Consider the following 21,208-nt stretch of genomic DNA (forward strand, 5'->3'; position numbering starts at 1 on the left):
CGAAGAGGCTGCCGCTTTCTGATTGCAGAGCCTACCCTGAGAAACGTAGTCCAATTAGACCCGAGCATGGGGACCACTACCTCCAAGTAAACGCTGTGTGGTACCTGTTGGAGGTCTCCCGCTTAGAGAGTTTCAACTTTGTTTTGTGTCTTTTCCTCTTTCCCCACTTGATATGCGCCAAATTCCAGTTAGAAAAAAATTTTTTTTAATGTTAGGGCTCAGTGGAGAATGTAGCTCGACTAAATTAATTTGAGTATGTACTGCAATACTTGATACGGATTTTTCCAAAATGTGAGCACTTAAGCTAGACAAAAATATTTCCCCTGGGTTCAGCCATTCTATGCAGACCAGCTCCTGGTTTCTAAGGAACCATCTGAACAGAATACAATCCCAAAACTGCCGTGCTGCAGAAGCATCCTTATGATGATTTCTAAATGTAGAACATGCACTTCAAGCACAGTCTTCCCATCATTTTTTGGTCATTTATAGGCCTAAGACATGTCCCGTCATTAAACCGCAGTGTTTTGTGTGGGATATTTTAAGACAGAAGGAAGGGCTTATCTTTCCAAAGGGAAAATACGTTTGTTTTGTTTTGCCAGGTAGAAGAAATTAGCGGCTCACACAAATATATAATGAATGCAAAGGTCGTGTGTGTGTGTGTGTGTGTGTGTGTGTGTGTGTGTGTGTGCGTGCATGCAGTGAGAATTAATTAGGGGACCAGCATTTACAATTCCATGATACCGAAAATACTGAGGGTACACTATCCTTATTCAGACAAGCAAATGCCAGGTTGGGGGGCCCCTGATCCGGTGTTTATGCCTAGCAAATAATTAGAGGGGTTCAGGTGAGGACCTATGGAAAGCCTACAGACAGAGCTCTTTCTTAATGAGGAATATAATGATGTGTAAGATCACAATGTTTTTTGTTAATATTTAAACATTCTTCAGGCAATTTACTGCATTTAATCACTTATCCAAAGATGAGGAGGGAGTCTTTTTGCTTTTCTATAAAGAATCAAAATGGTGGCTGGAATTGGGGAGTGGACGAAGATACTCAAGCCTGGGGACAGAGGTGCAGGGGGGTGGTCCCTTAGCTGCAACATATGTAAACGCTGGCTGGTTTGGAGTGGTTGTACCTACTCTAGTCACTCAGTTTGGCTCTTAGGTGAGGATTCACAGAACCAATCGCCAGTTAGCTTAATGTAACTAACGAGAGTTAGATTCCCAACCCTCGTTCCCCCCGCCAAATCACCAACCAACTAACCTTTAAAACAAGAGTTAAAACAACCCACAGCTAAAAAAAAAAACAAAAACTAAAAACCAAAAAATTTTTAAAAGGGCCCAGATTCCATCACTAATTTTGCTGTCCAACATTTTGAGGATGGGTCAAATCCATGGATGAATTTTCTCCAGGCTAAATACTTTATCTACCTACATGTATGTACACATATCATTTATTACTTAAGAATAGCTTATCAAAATATGCAGCCGTTTCAACTTTGACTGACTTCTAGAACAGGCTTGATGAGAGAATGCAGAGAAGGTATGTATGTTTTGCATCTGGCTTAGGCCCTAACGCTGCCTTAGTGCTGGCTGAACCGAGGCCAGGCTGGAAACCCTTGGTTGCAATTAATAAGGTGTTTGACATCTTATCCAGAGTCTAGTAATCACTTAAATGAATAGAAGATTTAGCATGGATCCACTCTAGTACTTCGTTCAGAGTCTCACAGCTGAGGGAGGACTCATGGAATTAGTACCGCTAACAATACCATTGACACTGACAATAATCACAGAGGCCTCTCAATACTGTGAAAAACAATTGATCCAAGGAAGCAATGATCTGGGTTATGTCTAGGCATCCCAACGACTGAACAGGTTTAACTGCTTGTACCCAACGAACAGAGTACAAATTGACTACCCTGTTAACTCCAAGTTGGTTAATTTGGTAGAGCCTCCATTTTTTGTTTATTTCTCTCACCTCATCTTCTGATGAAAACTCCCAGGACTGTTTACCACACCCCTTTAAGTAATTTGAATGCCAGATTTAATTCTCTTCTTACACAATCCTTTCAAAAATATCTTAGTCTTCCTGGACTATGAAAATTGGTTAAGCCTGACGTTTACCTAAGATCTAATTCCACGGCTGGGCTCATGCCCGGACTGCCAGGCAGGGTCTTCTCTTAGAGTTTGGAGTACTTTGCAAGCTCCCTGGACAGATTAGGATTGAGTAATTCATCTCATTGGTTCTGTTCTTCCATATACACAACACAAGTCAATGTTTGTTATGACTTTCTTGATCCTTATTTATAAGACAATACAAGAGGAAACCATGTGTGTATGTTTGAAATAGAAATGATACATTGCACAGATATGGTTCACCACGTTCTGGGATGGGTTGTCAGTGTTCAAATGGGGAGTCTGAAGAGTAGGAACAGATGCTTTTTTTCCTTAATGGCTCTTTCTCTAATTTAAAATCCTTCCATTTATTTCCCTAAGATTTAGTGATAACTTTAAACACTTTAACTAAATTACCCAGCGGCTTGGCAGCCATCACAGTGGCAAATCTTTTTAGAAATCCTAGCAATCTGTTAGATCACGGGTACTATGATATAAAATCTGCATGCTTCACATACAAAAATTAAATCAGTGCAATGGATACAAATACATAATGCAAATGGCACCATTTCCAAACGGAGGGTACATGACCTGCTTCTAAATATTGAATTTCTATGTTTTCTTTCAGTCATTGACTTTCTAAATTTGGGCCAATTTATTCTCATTATTCCTAAGTAAACCTACTTTGATTTTTTTTTTTAACAGTTATTTTATAATCAAATAGAGCCAGCCAGCCCTGATTCATGGATCCTGATGTTGCTAGGATACATGGTTTGGTACTTGATGAAAGTCTATCACTTCAAAGGAGAAAACTTTCAAGTGTCCTAGAATCTGACACTCTCGTCTTCCACTGCAGAAGGTGGGCCCAATCCTAGAGCTTCTCAGAAGCTTGCAGACTGCAGGATTGGCCTCCCCTGCTTTGAAATAAGCCTCCTCTCTGGTGGGGCTGTGCAATTGCTAACACTAGTCAGGTTGGTCTTAAAGCAAGGAACACATGTATTTATAATAAAACGCGTTTTCATGTTTGGTTTTACAGTGAAGAGAAAAAACCCAGAACCCCCAGATTTTATGTACTTTGAAAATATATTTAAAAACATTAAAAATTCTATATTTAAAACATATATTATATGTTAATTAGTACACTTAAATAGAACTTGTATTTACAATAGGCTTCTGATGCGGTTAAGTTTTAATGCCAATTTTTTTTTCAATAACATAATTATATAAATATACTAAAATACAATAAATATTTTTTTTGTCTGTTTTACATGGTGAATAATATCTTTACCATAGAGAAAACAAGGCCACAGACGTTTACTTACATTTTCAATGGGAATCACCATAAAAAAGCAACAGGCCTGCCGGCATGCATGAAACACTTCTGCCACAGAGACCACAGCAAGACTTTAAAAAAAAACAAAACAAAACAGAACTGAACAGAACAAAAATGAACAGCAACAGAGAAAGATTTTAACAAAATAAATCTTAGGTCAACATAAGCCACCAAGCGTGTGACTGTGATGTAACCTATGGGGTAAGAGAGAGCCAGTGACCACACAATTGCTCGGGGTCTCCTATTCAACCACGTAACAGATCTGGCCTTTGCAGAACTTTGAGATTGTGACGGGGACTTCCTGTTTTATAATTTTGTCCCTCAGAAGCAAGCTGCAAAAAGTTAACATACAGCAGATATTCATTACATGTCAAAAATAATTACAAAGACAATATTTTCAAACAGCACAAAACAAACCTCTACTAAAATCTTCCCTCTTTTAAGGATAGGTGTTCAGATGGTATCGTAAAGGATAGGCTCGGCTCATTCTAAATGAAAGACTGAACAAATAGAAATTATTTGCTGATAGTATCTTCATTCCCTGGGTCATGGTGGACGTCCTCTTTTGCTGACCCTTCACCCAACCTACTAAGATGCAGCAACTTCTGGAGGCTTTCTGCTATTCAAGGACCCTGGTCTAGGACATTCTCAGATTTGGATAGGGGGCTTAACGGGGGAGTGGGTTTAGCACTATTTCTCCCAGGACCACTCTTCCAGACTCCCAACTTTACTTCTCCAAACCCAAGATGGCAGAGGTGAGGCAGGGACCCTCTCCATGAACAGACAGGATGGTCAGGAGGTTGCTGAGGCCTTCACTGGGGAGCAACACTTTGTCAGCTCAGTCCTGGCCTCTTCCATTGAACAAGGCACCTTTTCAAGCCTTAGGTGTCCTAGATGTGCAGACACCTCGAAGTCTTGTCTCTGGACAAAATTTTCTGTCAGTAGCCTTGGGTCATCCAACCTGAGTTTTGGGGCCTTTTCCTGTCCCTTCCCCTTTACCAAAAGTTCTCAGAAGACAAAACCCTGGTTTCCTCAAGTCTAATTTCAAAGCAGTAAGTGTTCATGTCGTAAGCATCTTCTCTCTCATTGTATCAGTCTCAAGATCACAATGCCATATTTGGTTCTGAACCTGCTCCAGGCTTATCCAGCTTTAGGACAAATTACCCAGGGGTGGAGAGCATAAGTCAACTTGAGTGGGGTCCTCCAGCGAGAACCTCTTAGCACAGTTAGATAATGTAGGCACTTAAAGCGCGAGGTCCAAGCAACTTGACATAGTCATTCCAGAGCCACCTTTGAAAGGTCCTTCAGAGTCCTCCCTTCTGGAATGTCTGAAGTACCATTCCCCACCCCCACCTAGACCTCAGGGTGGCCACTCAGGAATTTCTCCCGCACTGCCCGGAAATGACATGTCAGCTCCACACAGCCTCCATATGGCTGCTCTTCAGTCTCATTTCACTGGCGTGTGGACTCCTACTCTGAACTAGGCGTTTCTGGGTCCGTACAGAACTCCACCTTTTGCTTGCAAGATAATTTTTAAGCCTTACCATGATTCTGTGAAGTCTTACAATGATTTACCCAACGTTTACCCCTCGTAAAAAAGAATCTTCATTTTTGTGTTTTGTTGTCTTTTTCTCTTCTTAAAAAAAATAAAAGAAAGAAAAAGAAAAAGAAAAGAAAAGAAAGAAATCCCTGCTCTCCATGCTTATATGAGTGCCACAATGACAAAATTTGTTCATTCGTTCACAGCAGTGGTAAATTATTTCAGAGCGCGCAACTGATTTTTCTTCCTTTGAGAGAAAACAAAACAAAGAGGGGACCAAAGGGGGAGGGAGGGAAAGAATGTGCTCTAAGAAAATGTAGGTCTTTCAGACAAAAGGAGCCTCCCCTGACCAAGGCCCAAAGGGCGAGTGGGAGCCTAGGAGGTGCATCATGGGAAGTGGAGTGAGCACTTTGTTCAGTTGCCTTAATTTTTATTCATTTTCCAGTCATCTGATTGATATTGCAAACATCTTTACAACATACAAATAAATCTCTTATCAACCAGAATATATATTGAAGGAATTCTTTCCCCATCCCTACTCCCTATGGGAACTAAAAAAAAAAACAAAACAAACAAAAAAAACAAAACAAACAAAAAAAAACACAAAACAAACAAAAATATACCCCTCCCAGCCCCCATTCCCTAAGCCAGTAAAAGCGATGACAACAGCACCTTGACATTGTTTTAATTCCAACGCTATCAGAAGTTAAAAGCAGTAAAACAGATAATAGTACTAACAAGAACGAAGATACTTACTGTCTAAAATGTAAACGGAATGTTTTGGTTCAAATTTTTGTTTTGTTTTTTTTTTTTTGTCTGTTTTCTGAAAGAGGACAGTTTATTATCAATTCACAATTAAAGCAGCATGCAATTTATTATTATTTTTTAAACTTTTTACGTTTTCAATTCTTGGCAACGGCAACAAACCACAACATTATCGAGGAATGTAATGCAGACTTTTTAAAGTTGTGCGCAAAATGACTGTTTCCCTTCTGGTCATGGATAGGTCCAATAAATAGATTGTAGAACCACTGTACTGTATAAACTTCATTTATACATGCAGTTCATAAAATTATTTTTCTTAACTGAATAATTTACCCTGTTATGTATATATACAAATAGATAATTTTTGTCTCAATATAATCTATACAACATAAATCCACTATCTTCCCCTTTTAATGGTCAATGTACATACACAGGAAGTGTCTATCCTTATGAATCGCCAGCCAATTCTCTTTTTGCTATCCATGGTCAGGGCCCGCACGTACGACTGGGTAGTTCGGCACTGGGAGTTCCAATGCCTTTTGTCTATGCCCCTGCAGCCCTCCTTTGTGTAACCCATGGGATTGCACTTGGTCTCATAGAAGTACTGCTTCAGTTGGCCTTTTGATACGGGGACTTTTTCAAGGACCGTGACCGTCCCGCCCGACATGTCCACTGCAGTCTTTTTATCTGCCGCTGTTACCCATTCGCTAATGCTGTCACACACGCTCAGCTCCCCACGGCGGGCGGGGTCAGAGTGGCGCCGGACCCTCATAGACATGTTTGCAGCATCCAGGTAATTTTTGTATTCCTCAAGCAGAAAGAGAAGAGGAGGCTCCAAAGGCACTTGACTACTGAGCATCACCCTGGAAGTATACAAGTCCGCGTCCTTATTGTTTTCTTCATTGGGCCGAACTTTCTGGTCCTCATCCAACAGCTCTTCTATCACGTGTTCAAAAGTGTCAGCCAAGGAATTCAGGCCTCTGGAGCCTGCCTTGGGCCCATTCACGCTCTCCAGAGTCCCATGGGTCCGCACACCTGGGTAGGCCAAGCTGCCTTGTCCTCGGACGTTTGCTTCCTTCATGGGGGCAGCCTTCATGCAACCGAAGTATGAAATAACCATAGTAAGGAAAAGGATGGTCATCACTCTTCTCACCTGGTGGAACTGTAGGGAGAAAGCACAAAGAGGACACAGAACTCGTTAGGGCTTTCTCCCGCAGGGGTGCAGTGCGGCCATGTGATTGTAATTCCAGGCCATTCTGCAGGGTCAAGGATTTTATGTACTGGTGACAAACTCCAGCTGCAACACAAGTTAATGTCAGGAGTGTACCCTATGTGGTTTAATATAAACCAGAGACCGTGCTGTGTTTGCCCCAAGACTTGGCATTGAAACCCAAGGTTAGATGGCTTCTAAGCAAGTGAAAAAAATGGTGGCTTCAAGTTCTCCTCCTTCCTCCCACTTTGGCAGCTTTGTAAGTTTAATTTTTAATGATCTCTGCTCAGGCTGTCACAGAAACACAAAATCAGAAATGTTACTAAGCAACAAATGCAAGTGTAATAGTAATTTTTTTTTTCAAGTTAGCAACATGGTCCTATTGCGGGAACGTGTGACAGGACCAGTAGTGGCCTGAGGGTCTGTGGGGGGCCTTTCTAGCTGTGTGATATCTAGGCCTGAAGGGCACCATGAGAAAGAAGTCAGGGAGGGGTAAAGAGCCTTTACACTGACTTTTTTTTTTCCTCCTCCCATAGAACAAAAGCAGAAAGATAATCCCATCAAGCCATCCTGCTTTACAGACAAGGAAACCAAAGGCCACTGAAGGAATTGCTTCCTGTCCCGAAGAAAGTTTATGTTAGAACTTGGGGCTCCCAACTTCAGCTCCAGTGTTTCCCTACTACACCTGGGTGGTCATAACTGAAAATATTTTGCTTATTTCCAAACACAAATCATTTTCTACACGTTGATTTTAATGGCGTGTCTATGCCTGGGGCTGATATCATGAAAACAATGTGTCTACTTAAGAGAGAACTGGAAAAGTCAGCATTAAAAAGGCACCGAAGTCAATTTCAAATGCCTCCCAGATGCGGATCCACAGTTATCTCCACCAACTCTCCGAGCCCCTCACGCCTTGGCTTTCCTGGCTCACAGGCGGCCCCATCTAAGAAAGCTCAGCTTCTCCTTTTATTGGAGATGTGGTCCGCTGTGTATGTGTATGAGAGAGCTCAGAGTTTATCACACCTTTAAAAAGCTGCGTGGCATTTTGCACATTATGGAATAGGCTTCTTTCTGTGCTTTTGAAGTTTTCTGGGAAGTCCCTTAACAGCACACCACAAAATTAATCTTTTCCTGTTTGCCAGAGGGTTGCTATTCTCTAAATTTGGCTCTACGTCTATAAGCAGACTCTGGGAAACCAATTAGAATAGGTGAACAAACAACATGAAAACATACCTACAGACCGACCCAAGGTTACCATCTGAGGGTGAAGGACTTCAGAATCACTTACCTGAAGCACTGGGTCCCTTAGCAAGAGAGAGAAGCATCCCTCAGCTCCGACACTAACTATTCCTACTTCTCAGTCCTGGAGCAAGGACTTACAAAGAGACACACACGTGCCCTAGTTGTTATGCTGTGCTAACCAGTAGGAAGAAGGACTGTTTTTCTGTCCATGCAGTGTCACTGAACAGGAAGGCAACAACCTACCTCCAGTCAATAGGTCATTCTGCAGAAATGGCTGAAAATGCTGGTACGGAGAAACAAATGTTTCTGTTCTCCGCTTTTATAAGAGATCACGGAGAGACTATTACTGTCCCCAAACACCCACAAATTTCCTTGTGGATTCACTCTCACTTTGTACAACTAGCAAGCATGCTCAGGACTGTCTGGAGTATACAAGGGTCTGAGGGTAGGAAGGGCACACTGGTTTGAATGAACCACAGATATCCATTCTGCTTACACCTGAACCTTTTGTGAATGTTCTGGATTCTGCAGCATCAAAGAAATGTATCCTCTAAGGAGCTTTCTGTACCTGGCTGTACCACTGAATGAAAATCCTTTCTCCTAATGTTCCCAGTTCAAATTAAAACAACCAAAGGGGCACCTCCGATGGAGACTGAGGAAAGAATGCAAATTTAGAATATTTCACTACAGCCATCTATATCATCTGTATATTACTACATCCATCTATATCACTAGAGATTTGCTGTGATGGGTTATCTTTTAATACTACTATTTCATTAAATCTAAGATACCTGCATTATAAAACACACCATTTTATGTGCCACTAAGAAACTAAAAATGCAGCCAATTAAACTACTGCTTTATTACTCGGAACTGTTACTGTATACTTGCTGAAGAGCTCTCTTAGGCTTATTTGGACACATTTTATCATATATAATTTTTCTGCATGCGTAACCAAAGAAAACTAAGCAAAATAAATTGGCTAAGGTGGTGACAACTGTGCTGTGACTCCTTCCTACCTGGCCAACAACAATAAAATGACATCAACTGTAGGACACAACCTATTTCAGAGATGCTCATTTTAGAACTAATCAAATAGAGTAAGTCTCGTAAATATTTACTAAGTGCCCACACAAACTGCTTAAAATGGCCTAAGGCACTCAAGCATCTTCAAATTGAGTTGGGCAACTGTTTTATAACCACTACCACAGTAATAAGTCTTTTAATGATAAGCTTTTCCTATACTTGGCTTAAAGAAGTTTACCCTGCCTTTTACTGGTCTCATGTTTTTATTAATAACTTCTTGGTTACAAAAGTAGTCAGTCCTTTACATACTCTTTTTAGCAGTTCCATAAGTAACTATTTCAGATACAAATGGAATCTGAGTCAATAAAACTTGGCTTCCATCCTGATGCCCAAACCCAGGGCATCCCTGAAAGCTGAACATCTGCGGAGTCAGTAATGAACTTCCTGGTGCTGAAGTCCAGCCCCCATCTCCAGCCCTGCCCAGAGGGACACTTCTGGGATGCTCACTGCCTACTCACTCACAAGGCCTGGGAACGTATCCAACACCAAACTCAGTACTTTTCGTGGGGACAACGTTACTTCCTAACTTTTCTGTTTCTGACAGTGATTTCTTATTCCTTTGGACCATCCAGGGTGAAGGCAAGAAATCTTGGAATCAAGTTTGACCATACCTTTTAGGTATGGTCTTCAAATCCAATCAGTGAAGAAGTCCTGCTCATTTTTTCTTTAAGACTTTTTTTTCTTGTCCATCCCCTTTTTCCTCCATCCCACTGCCACCATCTTGGCTCAGCTGTCACCATCTCGTTTTGGGACTGCAGTGTCTCCCAGATGTACTTCACATCCTTTCTGCTCCATTCAACTATGGTGACCACTGCCTGACTAACCACTCTGAGCTCATCATTCTCTTACAAAAACTTGAAATGGCATTTTTTGTTGTTGTTGTTGTTCCACTAGATCCCATCTAACCTCTTTTATCTGGTATTCACACCCTTCAAAATCTGGTCTCACCTTACTCACCTCTACTCTGATCAGGCCAGAGTCCCTGGAACCCCAGAAACATTATTGCCTGGAAGTGACTTGTTCCATTCCTGGCAAACACTTTTCTCTCTCTTCTAAGTCTTGTTTATCCTTCATGGCCCAGTTCAAGCACCAAATCACACATGGCACCTTCTCTAATTACTCCAGCACACACTGTCCTCCTTCTCTTCTAAAATTTGCATGTTACATCTCATTTAGTACTTCATTCCCTACTCACTCGTTAATTGTTGACGGCGTTTGCTAACCATGGCCAGTCTTCAGTTAGATGATAAGCTCTCTGAGGGAATGAGTCATGTCTGACCCAAATAATGCTTAACACAGAGTAATAGTTCTCAGTAAAAACTTACTGATGAGTTTTTTAAACCATAAGAAAAGTCAGTTTTGACCTAATCTTCATGGGAAGCCTTCCCATTTGGAAAGCACCAGTGAACTCACTGGAATTATTTGGTCAAGTACAGGCCATGCTAAACCCAAATTATAAGCTTGAAGGGATCTGATAGATGTCATTGATCAGTCATGAGGAATCTCTTCAGCTTCTCTAACAGGGCAAAGCTTCACTTGAATGATTTCTAAAAAGCAAATAACATGACATCATATGAACAGCCCCTGTCATTTATGTAGCTCTGTTTCTAATAGAAGACTTTGGAAAAGCAGCCAGTGATAATAATAATCATAGCAAAACTTGGACTTTTTAGTCTTGTAACTGCCTTTTTTGCTGTTAACCTCCTCAGTGAGTGATTTTACATGCTGTATCAGGAAATCCTAAAAGTAAAAGCTTCCATGACAATTCCTAACATTTTAGCCCTTCAGATGAGTCTTTATTACACCAAAGATGAGAGGCGGTGTAATACTGCTAAGTAGACGGTTTGTCTATGTATCTGTTTATATGTAATAAATTCACTGGTGCTGTCTAATTCTGCTCCAAGGCTTACAACAATCAACTCAACCACATCTATAAAATACTAGAAAGGATTTCTGTTTTAGCCCCATTCTCAAAAAATTAAATATAGTACACAGGGCTAAAAAGAAAATCGACAAAATAGAAATAAAGTTTAGTTTTAAGCATGACTCACAAGTCTTAAACATTCAACCAGATGAATATCCATGACAGCATGCTGTAGTAATAACTTACATTTGTCTAAAAGACTACAGAACATTCACAAGCATGATCTAATTTGATTGTTACAAGGAGATAAGACAGGTATTATTATCCATATTATACAGATGAGACAATTATGGTTCAGAGAGGTTCACAGGTTACCTCTTCGTCCAGGTTTTCACCATCAGGACATGCTGCTGGGTTTAGAATATTTAACTGCCAGGAGAAGAGAGGCTCTGCTACAGAGGGTGGTCAGAGAAGGAGCTTCTAAAATGTGGCCACAGTTCCCTGCAGGTGTGTGTATCCTGGAGCTCAACTTTCTAAAGGCAGCACCACTGAGATGCTACTTTGTAGTACTGGATTAATTGTGACCTAGAAGACCCTTTGACTTTAATGCCATTCCAGTGGATGGAATTTCAGACAACATCGTCTTCCTCTAAAGGAAAGCTCTGCAAAAATTATGGCATGCTAGAACATTTCCATAGCAAAAGCTAAGAAGGGAAAGCAAACAGTAATATGGGTAACTCAGGCAAACAAGAGAGAAAACACAAAGCGTTCCTTGTTGCCAATCCCTTAGGGTTTTGTCTATGAGCATGTAATCAAAGTAAACAGTTTAAAGATAGGGCTGCTCATCTTAGTCCTGTAAGCAACAAGGATAATGGTAATGTTGAAGAAATTACCAATTAATATTTAATTCCTAACATACATGATGCAAGCCTATTAACAGACCACCTTAATGCAATCTTGCAAATCAATGCAAATAATCTTTAATTTGTGTCCAGTTTCACTACATGCATATATTTTGTTTGTTCATTCATCGTACAAAGAATCTACCTTCAAATCTTACAGTCTACGAGCGAAGCAGGACATATATTTAAGTAACAAAAACAGAAAGGTAGAAACGACCCAGGAAAAGTAAAGAAAAAATTCTATAAAGAGAAAGAGGTTACTTCCAGTTAGAGAATGAAGAATGCTTTGTGAAGAGGAAGGCAAAGGATAGGGAGGATTTAGATGTGTCCAGAAAAGACACCAATGAATGGATGGAGGCTTGGTTAAAGTCATAGAATACATTTCTGGAGAGAAGAGCTCTGAAATGGAATAGTGAGAAATAACAGAGAATGACTGCCAGATTCTGGAAGGCTCTTAGGGGAATGTTAATGAGTTTGGACCCTGCCCTCCCGGCATGGAAGAGCCAGTGAAGAATTTCTGAGCAGGGAAATGCTTCCAGAAGCCCAGTTTTATCACCAGGTATAGGACGGCCTGAAAGAATGATAGAATGGGAAAGACCAGTTAATTCATTGATTTTCTTCTTAGTGGCTGTTGAGCTTTAAAAATAAATAATGAGGGGTGCCTGGGCGGCTCAGTTGGTTAAGCAGCCAACTCTTGATTTTGGCTCAGGTCATGATCTCAGGGGTTGTGAGATCAAGCCCCACGACCAGCTCCACACTAGGCATGGAGCCTGCTTAAGATGCTTGCTCTCTCCCTCTGCCCCTCCTCTTTCCCTAGCCCTGTGTGTGCACGCATATGCCCTCGCTCTAAATAAATAAATAAATAAATAAATAAATAAATAAATAAATAAATAAATAGTAGTTACTTAAGTGTGAGATTGGAGTTAAGGGCTTGGGTATATCTTTTAACTTAATTAATTTATTTCTATTTTCTATTTATTTATTTTTAGGCTGAAGTGAGTTGCAAAAGGAGAAGCGGTTAGAGAGAAGTGTGCAGAGATGAGTGTTAACCAAGGGTCATGTCTGGGTTGGCTAAAGAACACCGTGGAGGGAGATGGAGGGAAGGCGGGAATGGAAGCTCTCATTCCAATTATAATTACACTGAACTTGGATTCCACTGCTCAGCACTTTTAATTCAAAGATCTCCAAACACTTTGCAAATATTAACTAATTAAGACTCATAGGACTCTAGAGGTGCAGGTAACTATAATTATCCCTTTTGTACGGGAGGAAGGAGGACCAGAGTTTTTAATCAAATCATCCACTCGCTGTGGTTTCCCTGATAGAACAAGGTCAGAACCTCAGATTCCAAAGGAAAACTAGGCCTTTCAACTACAGAGACCAGTTCCTTTCATCCCTCTGCATTATTTTCCCATTAGGTATATACTGCTTAGGCAAGAATAAAACAAACAAACAAAACAAACAAAAAAACCTGAAAACAAATAACTTCACATTCCTCAAAGAAAATAATTGGCAGTTGGAATCCATAAGTAAAATGGCGGTGTAGGCCTAATGATCATGACAGATGCTCACCTATTTGCCTGAATGACCAATCAATTGAAACTAATAAATATTTTAGTAATTGAAATCTAATAAGGCAGATGTTCCAAAGCTTTGAAGGAAGTACCTTTAAAAATGTAGTTTTCAACCATAATGTATTTTATGTTCATGGGTATCCAATTATGCTTTCTACACAACACAGTCCTTCATACCAGAGTGCTCTCTGATCCCCTAGTGGACGCATGGTGTTGTGACACTTGCAGACATTACTTAGCCTCACTGAGAGTGCCAAAGAAATTGCTGGTTCTTACAGACCCAGAATAATACATACATGTAATTATCATGTAAAAAAGTATATTGCCCTGAATTATTACTTTGATAAATAAATTTACATACATCTTTGATACGAAGCACAACAGCTCTGGTCCTTTATTAACACCTTCTATTCCATACTCCATCCTTGAAAAAAGCAAATATTTTTCTACTGGTCAGACACCCAACTTACCCAGGAGTAACACTAGACCATATTCTCCATTAGATGGGGATGGGTATTCTCCTTTGAATTACAATTTCTACAGTACCTTGTACAAAGTAGGTTCCCACACATGCTAAATGACTCTCTTCCCTCTGCGCTGGTAATATTTGTATAGTATTTAGGGAGGTGAAATTAAAGTAAGAACAGGAAGTCTTAAAATGAGATGGAATGAATTTTGGAATAAGGGCTAGAACATGCCTGGCACGAGGACCAGGTCTGGGCAGAGAACATCCCACCTGCCATTTCCATCCCACCTGCCATTTCCATCCCAGGCACAGCTGCCACCATCCAAAGGTCTTTAAGTGCCTCCAACAGTACTGCCCCAAGAAACCTACTGTTCTACGGTAACCAAGGAAGAATCCCTGAAAGCCAGAGCCACCCACAGCTGGAAGTCCTATCCATGCCCTGCCCACTTCCTTCAGCTCCTCTTCACAGAGTAATACTGCCCAAACAGTGCACAGCTCTGTAATAAAGTCAAGCATACCCAAGTCAATTGCCTATCAAATGAATAGACAGCTCAAAAATTTTGCTTTTTAAAATACATTTTTAAACTGCTATTTTTAAAAAAGATTTTATTTATGTATTTATTTATTTTGAGAAAGAGCGAGCGAACGCTCATATGCACAGGGGAAGGGGCAGAGGGGAAGGGAGAAGGGAGAGAATCCCAAGCAGACTCGTGCTGAGTGTGGAGCCCAATGCCAGGCTGGATCTCACCACCCTGATACCATGACCAGAGTTAGATGCTTAACCGACTGAGCCACCCAGGTGCCCCTTAAACTGCTATTTTTTAGATTACAAGAACAAAATGGCAGTTAACATTCAATTAAAAAGCTTAACCTCTTTAATTAGGATTCTGTTTTCTTTAGAATTTCAGGTGAGATTTGTTTATATAAATTAAAGTTCAGATTTAACAGTATTCTAACTATTACTATTCTTGAATTTTTAAATTTCTTATTTTAAGTACAGTTAATTAACACACAGTGTTAGTTTCAAGTGTGCAACACAGTGATCCAACAATTCCATATATCACCCTGTGTTCATCATAAGCGCATTCCTGAATCCCCATCACCTATTTAACCCATCCCCCCACTCACTGCCCCTCTGGTAACCATCAATTTGTTCTCTGTAATTAAGAGTCTGTTTCCTGATTTCTCTCTCTCTCTTTTTTTCCCCTTTGCTCATGTTTTGTTTCTTAAATTCCACATGAATGAAATCATACGGTATTTGTCATTCTCTGAACGTTATATTAAATTGCAAAAAAACAATGCATTATTAAATTCCCGTGGATGGCAGACAGTAATGTTAATTATGATCTGATCTACCAGGTTCCATTAAGTTTGACCTACTTTGTAAGGACCTGAAAAAATTAAATGAAACCTTGCTTCTCAAAGTGAGATCCATGGGCCAGCAGCATTAGCATCACCTAGGAGCTTATAAGAAATGAAGACTCTTGGGGCAGCTGGGTGGCTCAGTTGGTTAAGCGTCTGCCTTCAGCTCAGGTCATGATCTCGGCGTCCTGGGATCAAGTCCCATGTCGGGCTCCCTGCTCAGTGGGGAGTCTGCTTCTCCCTCTTACTCTCCCTCTGTGCTTTCCCTCTCTCTCTCTTTCAAATAAATAAAATCTTAAAAAAAAAAAATCTCAGCTTCCCTTCCTCCATCCCATCCACCCGATCCACTAAAACAGAATCTGCACTTCGACAAGATTCATATACTTCAAGGTGATTCATATACTTATTGAAGTTGAGAAACATTGGACTGTAAATGATAAAGAGAAAGGAAGCTACTTAAAATAAGGAAATGAAAGGGTTAAGGTCAACTTAAGTATTGTGGTACATTCTGAGCATATCATGGGCTTACCTGCCATCTTTCCTCATTGGTTCAACTTGTTTTATTGGGACATTTATTATGTAGGAAAATATTTTTGCTTTTGTAATGGTATTAAATAAATCTGGGCTCCCTTTATTGTCACCTGGCTTTTCCACTATTGTGTTTATAAAGTACAGGATACCTATAAACGTGATTGATTGAATGAGAATTTATATTGTACTATGGACCTAAATCTGGACTTCCACTCACTTCCACTCCACTAATTTTTATCTCAATGCTACAAACCATGTGCAAGCATAATTGGTCTCCCTGATCACTTACAAAGCCTAACATCACTCCCTCAATGGAAATGACACCAACAGCATTAGCAGGTGATAGATTTCCACACACATGAATATTCCTTTCAGCCAGATATCTCTGATGGTGAAACAGAGACAGAGGCAGGGAAAACAGACTCACTCAATAAAGATTTATTTCTAAGCCTGCCCTAAAACTAACAGATCTAGCTAAATTCTACCACCTAACTCCTAAATAAAACCCATAAAACAACAGCAGTGGCAGCAACAACAAAACGTATCAGTGTATCAAGCATCCAAATCCTTATCCAGCCCAAATTCATCTTTATCTCAGTAAGGTATATAGCAGGCAACCCAATTTCTCAGTTGGGTTCCAACAACTGGGATCATTTGCTTCAAGACTGAAGGAGGTAACATGGTTTAAAAAAAAAGTTAGTTTTCTAAAGAAAAGTCTAAACATTTTTGAGTTACAGGGACATCATCAGGGAGTTGATGGGGTAGTTTCATCAACAGAACTGGAGGCTGCTTCACTGTTTAGGTTTTTTACAAAGGATTGCAAAGACAGCTAGTTCCCAAACACCAAGTCACCAAGTCATCAGTACGTACACAAATGACTCACACTGGGAAGCCTGATAGTGTTGTGTTAGATCACCTGCAAATAGGTGGGGCTGAGATGACACAGAAACCTCTTTTCCCAGGCCGAATCCTAAGTATTACTGGGTTCCACCTTGAGCCCCACACAGTACAGATGTGAACACAACTAGGGAGCTGCCTCCTCCAAATTACAAACACGGAGCACCTACTACCAGACAGCAGAGCACTGTCTTCCAAGTTCCGGGATCCAGGAATAAGCATGCTCTGTACTTTAAAAAAGTGCAAGGGTGATGTAACTGTGCCCTTTGTCCCCAAGGGGAGAAAACATGCAGTAACTCTCTCAAGCTAGAGGACAAAAGGAATCCCCCTTTAAGAAAAGTTTGCAATAATGTGGAAATTGAAGACAAGCCAGAACCATTACAATTAAAAACCAAAACCAAAAACAAACAAAAGAGACTATATTTCAGTCTCTTTGCTCAGAATTGGAAACTTCAAATCAACAGGTGGCTTGTAAGGTGTTGCTGGACACTCCGGAGTTCCTGGGATGAGATGCTATGGGAATTCTGGCAGCTGTGAGCCAACGCCCACGAGACACCGTCCCCACACAAACACACTCTTAATGGACCCCAGAGCTGTGGTAACAGCATGCCCTTCCCAGTTTTTCCACAGATGGTGCTTCTGAAATTTTCCACAGCCAATGTATTCCTGTGGTTAATTAGTTATCTGAGTGAATTCCATCACAGAATATCTGTTCATAATTAGAGCCATCGTAGGTCCAAACTAGAAGCCTTCAATGTCATTACTTCAGAAGGGGTAAAATGAGAATGGGACAGATGATTCTCACGTGATGAAGAGACCGCTCTCTAGATTAGACCCTATCCTCTGAACTACTACAGAAAACATTAATTTTTACAAAGCAAGAGGTGAGAAACAGGTGGGAGAAGAAACTGGACAGATAAGGTGCCCCTAGAACAAAAGAACAGCGTTCCTTTTAAAACCACTATCGGGAAATCCTAAGGGAAAGATGAAATTAGCAAGAGAACACCATTAGCTCTCTGTTGCTCACCTTTACGAGACCATTTTCAGGAATCAGTTTGTTAAATTCCACATGCTGCAGCCCTTCTTCTGGGATGCACAGTCATACCGTACAGAAGCGTGTGGGCAGATGCCAAGACGTGTGTGGACATGCAGCCCTCTCTGTAGAAACTCAAAGTTCCAAGCGTTAACGAGGATTAACCTCCTGCCCACGTGGAGAAAACTGGTGGTTCCACACTTCCAGTTGTCCTTCAGGTTATTTTTGCATCTGATTCTATAATTTCTTTTAATTACTTATTGTAAAGGACAGGGAAGTGCTCATTATTTGTAGCTTAATGCAGGAGCAAAAATAATGGAGTACGTGCCCCTGCTCACTGCCCCCTACCGCAGTCCCCAACTCTTGTAAGTGTCCCTGTTCCTGTGAGTAGCACAAACAAGCCAGTTTCTGGGCCCTGCGCATAATGAGCCATGTGGACCCTGTTCCAGAAATTGGCCATGTTTCAGAGCTACTATAAAATACAAGGAAAATATTAACATCTCAGATGACAAAAGATCCATATGGCTGGTCAGAAAATATCCACAGCACTTAAGCCAATAGAATGTACCTATATGGAAACATTCAATTCTGTTTCATGAGCATCAGGACTGTGAGAACATCTGTTTGTCTCCAACCCTTTTTGCTAAACATTGATTCCTGCAGAATACATGCAAACTGAAACACCAACATATTTAATCTAAGCAGTGGGATGAGGGATGTGTTCCTATCTGCACGGTATTTCTAAGTAAACACAGTATTAGAGGTAGTGGTGTGTATGGGGGGGTGGATATTGGGAGAAGCCGTGGGCAGCTGGAAAATAAGTAATATCAAACTTCTCTTTGTATTAAAAAATGATTTAAAATAATAGCTAACATTTATGAGCAGCAAGGTCGATAAACCAAGTTATCTGCAGCTTACAGCTAAGAAAACTGAGGCTGAGAGAGGTTCAATAAATTGCCTAAAACCACATGCCCAGCAAGTGGTAGAAGTGGAATTTGAACCAGAGATGGCTTGCATGCTTCTTTCCACATGGGGTCAGATGTGGAGGTGGTCTTATATTTTGAGGGAGGTCTACTTGGCAGAGACAGCCTGCAAACCCTATGTATCAATTTCTTACTTAAGAAAGCCCCCTATGATCATTCCTGATAAGCAGTTTATTTACACACTAATTTCACAACGTTGACAATCACTGTAATGTTTCTGCTTTACTATCTTTTCCCCAGATTGAAGCATTCCCTGAAGGTATCAACCAAACATGCATACTTAACAGGGCATAGTGTCAACACGAAGCACGGAGGTAATTTGTTTGAAATGTCATAACATTTTCCCCTGGGAAGATCTCACTGGGCCTCGAACAGAACCACGTGCTTTTTAGATCACTAACCACTGCCAAATACTCCTGTGTCAACTCCACTTGAGTAAGAATGATTTCAATCAGGACCCAAATACCAATGTGCCTTAAGGAAAACATAATAATAAAAAAAAAAAACTTGTGACATAAAACCTTTCTTTTTAGTACCCCAACCTAATCCCCTCAAAATCTAAAGGCCTGGTTCCCTAGGCCACCCCAATTATGACTCATGCAATGGTCCTGTTACTCAAGAACAGAGCTGAGGGCCTGAGATGGCAGTGGCAAAACAAAGGTATGGCAGGACAATCTCAAATTTATTCTCAGGGAGTAGTTCATACAACTAGTTCGGACCACAAAGACCGCAGAACAGGTGATCCAACATGGACAGAGCAGCAGACTCTCAGAGTGCGCCCACAAGAGCAACCAAGTTGAAACAGCCAAAGGAAAAAAGGTCATGAGGTGGAGACCTCACATGGGTTCCCTGCCTCCAAACGGGTGCCCGGAGGCCCTTGGCATGAACCGCAAAGGCAAAGTGGACCCCACAGCCACACTGAGTGGATACAGAACATGTACCCAAGACAACATCCTGAATGTGTGTGGCAGGTTGGATGCATGATGGCACAAAACACAGAATACCTTGCTTCTGGCCACAGCCAGCCCTTGGACGATAGCGGACTTCTAGAGAAGCAGCTGCAAAGATCCCGAGAGCAGAACTGGAAATGCCTGTTGTGAAAGCCTTCAGAGGTACCAACAAGAGAAAACGTGTATTTGTCAGTGCTGTGTCAGCTAGCTTCTGGCAGGCCACCCTTATGCCCAGGAATTATTTTTTGTGTAGCCACATACACTCATCACTGCAACTCCCCACGTGCCACTGGGCCACAGAGAGGAAGAGGAGTGGCTTTCCCTTTTAAAGGGCCCCCTCAAAAATTCGATGAAAAAGAACGCCTGGGGCGCCTGGGTGGCTCAGTCCTTAAGCGTCTGCCTTCGGCTCAGGTCATGATCCCAGGGTCCTGGGGTCAAGCCCGACATCGGGCTCCCTGCTCGGCAGGAAGCCTGCTTCTCCCTCCCCCACTCCCCCTACTTGTGTTCCTGCTCTCACTGTGTCTCTCTCCGTCAAATAAATAAATAAAATCTTTAAAAAAGAAAATAAAAAGAACGCCTGTTTGAATGGAATAACAATTTTGCCAGGCTCCTATTACCATACTTTTCTATGCAGAACTAAAGGGATTATTTTTTGTCCCTAAATACAGCACATTGTCGGCAGAGAAAAATGACTAAGAATCAATCTTTCCAATGAGAATGATAGAGCCATGTGAACATGACCTGGAATATATGCTTTTTGAAATGTGGAGATGTTAGCTAGGCTATCAACCCTGTGTTTTTACAGGATCCCCTATTTGTATGATGCAGGAAACTGCCTGGCAACTCTAAGGGAAAAGTGTAACAGTACTGTGTCATAGTACAATGCTTACACTGTACTCCACCAGCTTTATCTTATAAAGTACTAATTATGCAATTACACATCTTCAGGAAAGTGCAAAATCGTTCCTCAAAAGTGCATCCCCTTGGGTGTGAAAGTTCTAAGCTCAGCAAGACCTCGTCTGTGATTTGGGATATATCTTCTGAAAGCAGTACGTAAAAATAAGGTTAACAGCTGCGAAATGAGCATTGAAAGCCTGGTGCACAGTGCGTTGTGGTGAAACAATGTCCTTTTCTGTTCCAATAAACACTGTTGTAGTCTTTATTATTTTTTTTTAAGATTTTATTTATTTATTTGACAGAGAGAGACACAGCAAGAGAGGGAACACAAGCAGGGGGAGTGGGAGAGGGAGAAGCAGGCTTCTCGTGGAGCAGGGAGCCCGATGCGGGGCTCAATCCCAGGACCCTGGGATCATGACCTGAGCCAAAGGCAGATGCTTTAATGACTGAGCCACCCAG

General features: G+C 41.1%; 1 protein-coding gene across 5 annotated transcripts in view; it reads right to left on the reverse strand.

The window, feature by feature from the left end:
- Nucleotides 1–3,262: 3,262 nt before the first annotated feature.
- The window catches only part of BDNF (brain derived neurotrophic factor), a 60,495-nt gene continuing 42,549 nt past the window's right edge, over nt 3,263–21,208 (reverse strand). For 4 of the 5 annotated variants that reach the window (XM_027577807.1, XM_027577810.1, XM_027577809.1 and 1 more), the window contains exon 2: nt 5,804–6,914. In XM_027577807.1, the coding sequence (XP_027433608.1) occupies nt 6,150–6,914 (765 nt within the window). In that variant the 3' untranslated portion in view covers nt 5,804–6,149. Of the gene's footprint in view, nt 6,915–21,208 lie in introns of all 5 variants that reach the window. The other variant, XM_027577811.2, reaches the window with a different exon arrangement.

This window comes from Zalophus californianus, chromosome 11, assembly GCF_009762305.2.
Source record: "Zalophus californianus isolate mZalCal1 chromosome 11, mZalCal1.pri.v2, whole genome shotgun sequence".
NCBI classification, from domain to species: domain Eukaryota; kingdom Metazoa; phylum Chordata; class Mammalia; order Carnivora; family Otariidae; genus Zalophus; species Zalophus californianus.